Here is a 6,633-nt window from a genome sequence, read left to right as displayed (position 1 = left end):
TAAATTCGAGTTTCAGATCAAATTTGAGTAATCATATGCGAATCTATATTGAGTTTCGGATCATATTCGCCAGGTCTAATGCCACTGCTACAACACAAACAGTATTTCCACTACTAGGCATTAGGATTCCTTTTGTATGCAACATGGCAAAAGTGAATCGGGGACTAGCTCTTCCCTTATTTGGGCAGTCTGGACAAACACAAATCATCAATTATCCTACATCAACTCCACAACTCAACCCACAAACAGGTTTTCTTTGTGATAATATATATAAAAAAGGAGATATTTAGAGAAAAAAGAAACAACCATGAAAGGAGGAAATCAATTGGCCTCAAGGGCATATTATGCCCCTATCCAATATATCATCAAAGAAAAACACAGTTATTCAAATGGCAAGACAGTCCTACATCTCTTTCATTTTTAATATTTTTTCTCCTCCTGGGGCATATAAACCATTAATGGAGGGTACTCCAACCTCTCATGATGAGCTTCTCACTTGGCACTGGCAAGTTGAGTGCGGAGCAACTTGGCCGCAGCAACCATGTTGTTGAGGGCCGGTTTCACCTCAGCATACTTACGAGTCTTGAGCCCGCAGTCGGGGTTAACCCACAAGATGTTGCTCTCGAGCACAGCAAGCATTTTGTTGATCCTGTCCGCAATCTCTTCGGTTGATGGTATTCTGGGAGAGTGGATGTCATAGACACCAGGGCCAATTCCAGCACCGTACTTGACTCCTTCGCGGAAGACAGATAGGAGCTTCTCATCGGAACGAGAGTTCTCAATGGTGATCACATCAGCATCCATGTCGATAATCGATGGATGATATCGTTGAAGTTGGAATAACACATGTGGGTGTGGATCTGTCACAAGATTTTTTAAATGCAATACGCATGAGAATTATGGTGATCCAAGTAAGAAAGCTTTGAGGTCAAAAGAATGAAGCAAGATAAAACCTGGGTGGTGTCCTTGACGCCAACATTAGTGATCCTAAAGGAGTGGACAGCCCATTTGAGGTAGAAGGCGTGCTCGGACTTCCTAAGGGGCAATCCCTCTCTCAATGCGGCCTCGTCGATTTGAATGACATTGATACCGGCCTTCTCGAGATCCTCAACTTCATCCTTGATAGCCAAGGCAATCTGGTAGCAAGTTTCGAATCTGGAAAATTTGGCAATTGTGGAATGTTAAAAGATATTCATGTTGCAAAGCAAAATTCACAGGTACAAGTGTAGAATTTTGGATCATTTTTTCCTTTATTGGCTTTCTAGAGCATACCTGGGCTGATCATTTCGGACAAACGACCAGTTGAGGATGGTAACAGGGCCTGTAAGCATTCCCTTCATTGGGCGTTTAGTCATGCTTTGGGCAGTAGATGACCAGAAAACAGTCATTGGTTTGGGGCGGCTAACATCACCGTAGATGATTGGTGGCTTGACACAGCGAGATCCATAAGATTGCACCCACCCGTTAACAGTGAAAGCAAAACCGGACAACTGCTCACCAAAGTACTCAACCATATCGTTTCTCTGCACAATTTGAAGTATATATTAGGATGCTTGCGGAGTTCAAACCATATATGCATATCCCATTTACTGCTAAAGGCCAAAACAAAGCGGAATACTCACCTCAGGCTCTCCATGAACAAGGACATCAATGTCAAGTTCTTCCTGAAGATCGACAACCTTCTTAATTTCCTCCTTGATTGCTTTAACATAATCGTCCTCAGAGATCCTATAGGGAATGTAAGAGCATTAGTTAAAAGAATGGTCGTGTTGACATATTATAAGAAGATGAGGAAAAAATTCCAGATCAACTCACTTGTTAGCCTTGAATTCACGACGAACTCTCCTGAGTTCCAATGTCTGCGGGAAGGATCCGATGGTTGTGGTGGGGAGGATTGGCAGATTAAGCTTTTTCTGCTGAGCATCCAGTCTAGCACTAACGTTTGTTGTGCGACGGTGATCAGAGCCCTTCAAAGCAGCAGCCTGAGAATGCGAGCACCGTAAAACATGGTAAGCAAATAAAGATTTTGATGATGAAAAAGATTATTGCAGAGCAGTCACTTGAAAGGAGAAAAATGGAATTTTAATTTATCAAATCGCTTACAGCCTTTTGAACAGCTTCATTGGTCACTCTTGGGGAGGACTTCCTTGAAGCCTGAGCAGCGGCATTGGAAGCAAAGAAGGCCTAAAGATGGATGAATAACTGGTAAGTTACATGGTGTTGTCCGAACATTAAGAAAGGCGGGAAATCTTCTAATAAATACCTCATCCTTCTGACCAGCCAATGCCTTGGCAACTGCATTGACCTCGACAACTTTCTGGGCAGCAAAGGCAAGCCAGGATTTGATTTCATCATCGAGCTTAGTCTCATTTACTAGATCGACTGCAGTGTGGAGAAGTGAGCAGGAGGTGGATACCACAAGGTTTTCTGTACATCAGAAACAGGTCAAAGATATTAGTCTAAGACAAATAACAAAATTGTAATACTCTCCATATGATTATGATTTTACGAACACCATAAAATGCGATGAGAAAAACAAATACCTTTGCCAACAACAGCCTCAAGAGCCTGCAAGGTGCTAAGAGAAGAAGCAAGATCATTGGCCCAAATGTTCCTTCCATCAACAACTCCAGCAAACAGGAATTTATCCTTGGGGAAATTATTCTTGATCAAGTCAATGGTTTTAGTTCCACGAACCAAATCAAAACCATAAGCAGTGACACCCTTCAATTCAACGAGGGTCTTGTATGCATCAGAAGTAAGATCAGCAAAGTAGGTCTCGATCAAAATATTCAAACCAGAGAGAGTAGATTCCAAATCAGCATAAGCAGCACTGAACGCTTGCAATTGATGAGCTTCAAGGTCCAAGACAAGGGTGGGTTCATCAAACTGAATCCAGGAAGCACCAGCAGCCTTAAGCTCAGATATCACTTCCCTGCAGAGATTCAATGTTACAATGACAAATTGAAGCAGCTATGTGTGTGTGTGAAACAAATAAAAGGAAAATCAATTCTTACTTGTAGATAGGGAGGATTTTGGGGAGAAGTGAGAGAAGAGAAAAGGTCTTCTCCACACCTTTTGCTGGTTTAGACAGCAACAAGTATGAGACAGGGCCAATAAGAACTGGCACGGTGTTGACTCCAAGCTGCATTTGGGACAGTGAATCAACAATTACGTTTCAGAATAAGATTAAGAACATCAAATAAGATGAGTATGAAAGACAGGATACAAGTGGAGCACCATAATCAAGTGGGTCTGGTTGGTACTCCCAGTCTTGCAGGCAAATTCTCAAAAAAGGATTGTATAAAATACAATTCCAGGAAGATATAAATTATTCTTTTTTATGTAAAATCGGTAACAATAATGACAGACATGAAACCAGCACATTAGCCATTATCCAGTTAACCATATGTCCAAGGGCATTAAAGAAAAGAACGAATGCTAATTGCTAAAAGATGTTTATCTGGGTCCAAAGCCTTTAAACTATGTTTGAGCCATTAAAAAGTTCCATATAAAAGAACTTACAAGTCCAGCTATTTCCATCAAAATCATCTATGTAATGAATATACTCCATGGATTTAAATTGTGGTTGTGGTTGCGTTGCACAATACCTTTACTGCTACATAGCTCCCAATATTTAAATCCTTGATATACTCATGCATGCATCTCATTTCCCAAATTTCAGGCAACCACCATACTTGCAGGATCTTAACATTTGATACCTTACCTCTAATTACTAACTGAGCCGCTAGAATTAAATATTAAGTCACATCACAGAAAACAATCTATATTGTCATAAATATAGAGAAAAAATTAGACCCAAAAAACATACTGCTTTAGCTTCCTTGTACTCATCCACTGCCTTGTGAGATGCATAAGAGAATTTAACATCAGGTCCCAATTCGGGAACAATGAAGTGGCTGAAACAACACATTGCACGGAATATAAGAGCCAGTTTCAGAAAACTAGCATGCAAAACAAAGCTAATATAGCATGACCAAGCATGGAAACTTACTAGTTGGTGTCAAACCACTTGGTCATTTCCATGGCAGGCACAGAGGCATTTCCTCTGGCCATTGAGAAAAAAGTATCGAATCCGATCTCGCCACCATTCCAACCATATCTAGGAGGTACAGCGCCAAGCATTGCTGTGGCATCGAGCACTTGATCGTAGTAAGAGAAAGTGTTGCTGGGAATGTACTTGATCCCAGCATCAGCCATTTGTTTCCAGATGGATGACCTGAGACCAGCTGCAACCTTTTGCAAATCCTCGGCGCTGCTCTTCTTATCCCAGAAAGATTCCAGAGCAAACTTAAGCTCTCTCTTGGGTCCCATGCGAGGATATCCAACAATGTGTGAGGCCATTTTCTGAAATAACAGATAAATTTAGCTTTATTTATATACGATCAAATACAATATACAACAACTTTACATGTCATATATTATAAAACTGAAAATCATCAAAATCAAAGCTAAGATCCATGATGCATCTGTAATTTATATGGACTCTGTCAAAAGCTTAGTCGAATTCATATTTTTGGAAGTTATTACCTAAAATGAAAAAAAAATGCACTGGCTTAGCTTAAGATTATGTAACCAAAACATGTGCATATGAGAAAAAAATCTTTGCTTCAAAATTAGATAAAAAAAACACATGGATTAAAGTACTTAAAATTCAAGATCTGAATTTGTAAACTTGAATAAAGGAATCCTAGAAAATCAGACAAAAAAATCTAAAAATTTCAAGACAAGTTAATACTAACTTACTTAAATTTAGGTTTTACAGCTAGAAACCAATGATTACACCCTGTGTTACTGGGACTTATATATTAGTATCCAAATCCCAATATGCCAAACTAAGTAATATAACACTGAAGATCTATACCTTTCACAACCCCAACAGGTAGGATTTAATAAATTGCTATCATAAACAGACTGAAAAAATATAAGACAAAAGAACTTGATAAAATGCTAAATCTAACCGACAGAACTCAATAGAATAACACAGGACCATTAAAAATTCAAAAACAAGGAACCCAAGTTAAATATCAAACACTAATAAATAGTAAACAAAAATAAACTGAAATTTCTGGGTATATATATATATTATAAAAGAAAGACTGGTCAATGCTTACACTTTCTAGCATATATTAGCAAGAAGAAAAAAACAGCAGAAATAAATTTTATTTTCAAAAGCGAATGTTGAAAATAGCAATCGTTTTTAATCACAGAAAGAAAATCAACAGGTATGGTTGAAATGCTTACACTTGCAAGTAAATCAAAATCACAGAAACACAAGTTTTTGTGTAATTTATGAAAGAAAGAAAAAAACAAGTTCAAAAATGGAAAGATCAAATCCTAATAACAAAAACCCACAAAGAAAACCAATAGGAAAAGTAGAAATGCTAACATTTACACGTAGATCTGGGTGAAAAACCAGAAAAATCAAAGTTGATAAACTCGAGTTAAACCGATCAAAAAAGACCCAGAAAGGAATATAAAAAAGCATAGTTGAAAAGGAATGAAAGAAGATAATATACAGATGATAAAGAAAGATAAAAAGGGGGAAGGGGCAAACATGAGCCATAAGAGGAGGAACCAAACCGTACCGTAAATAAGAACGGAGGTTGAACCCGAGACAGAAGTGAACCTTAGATATAGAGATTAAGATGCAGAGTAAGGAGCGGCACGAGTTGTGGCAATGGAGGTGTTGCTATTTATAACCTAATGGTGCTTACTGGCTGGGCTGTACGGCCTATCAACCAGATCTCTCCCTTTTTTTTGGTAGAGTACATATTTATCCCTTTATTCTATTTTTGTTTCATTTTAGTTAAAAAATTAACACCACCATTGATGTGAATATTTTTAAAAAAAAATCAATGATGATGTAATATTATCTTATGGTGACATGTGAAAATTATTTTTAATCTTTAATGGTGAATGGTCAAAATAAAATCAAAACCTAACATTATGTCTGGTTTTGAACAAAAACATTTTAGATAATTCTAATGGAACAATAGTGATAGTTGGGGTGCTAAACATGTAGTTTACCCTTTTTATGTTGTGAAGTTAGGCTGGCGCGTGGGATTGTTTTCTGGGTTGGTGGATTGGTGGGTGTAGGGACTAGAGAGAGCACCATTTCTTTCTATAATTTTGCGTGCCTACTATTTGATGAAATCTAGGATAATTATAATTTTGCATAAATTATTTCAAATACCAGTGAACTTTTGTTTACTATCAATTTTATCATCAGACTTTAAATTGATTCAATTGTAATGTAATTTTTTTAATTTCAATTTCAATTATAATATTAAATTATTAATTTATTAATAGATGGATGATATGCTAATTTTTTTGTTGATGTAAAAGTTAAAAGTTAATATTTTAATCTATTTTATCTTATTTTTATCAAAATTATGGTTTTTTTTTATTTTTTAGCCACCATATAAAATTGTCATTTTCAATATTTTTTTACGACTACCTTAAACATCAATGAATGCATCTCATCATCCTTCATCACTTTTTTAGTTTATATTTTATTAAAATCTCTTTAAAACTCACGAAATTAAACATATAAAATTTATTATATTTAGAGGTTTAGGGGTTTTCATGAATTTAAGTGGTTTAAGATGC

General features: G+C 36.9%; 1 protein-coding gene across 1 annotated transcript; it reads right to left on the bottom strand.

Annotated features, from left to right (window-relative positions):
• Nucleotides 1-214: 214 nt before the first annotated feature.
• LOC120212956 (5-methyltetrahydropteroyltriglutamate--homocysteine methyltransferase-like) lies at nt 215-5,742 on the bottom strand. The gene is given in 13 exon segments (XM_039211127.1): nt 215-815; nt 818-860; nt 954-1,155; nt 1,273-1,523; nt 1,623-1,728; nt 1,816-1,982; nt 2,104-2,184; nt 2,264-2,427; nt 2,544-2,935; nt 3,018-3,145; nt 3,833-3,920; nt 4,016-4,368; nt 5,610-5,742. Coding segments are annotated over 12 exon segments (2,295 nt in total). The 5' UTR covers nt 4,366-4,368; nt 5,610-5,742; the 3' UTR covers nt 215-492.
• Between the last annotated feature and the right edge of the window lie 891 nt (nt 5,743-6,633).

Source organism: Hibiscus syriacus, unplaced genomic scaffold, assembly GCF_006381635.1.
Source record: "Hibiscus syriacus cultivar Baekdansim isolate YM2019G1 unplaced genomic scaffold, ASM638163v2 tig00000738_pilon, whole genome shotgun sequence".
In the NCBI taxonomy this organism is placed as follows: domain Eukaryota; kingdom Viridiplantae; phylum Streptophyta; class Magnoliopsida; order Malvales; family Malvaceae; genus Hibiscus; species Hibiscus syriacus.
This window is presented reverse-complemented; position numbering and strand designations above follow the sequence as displayed.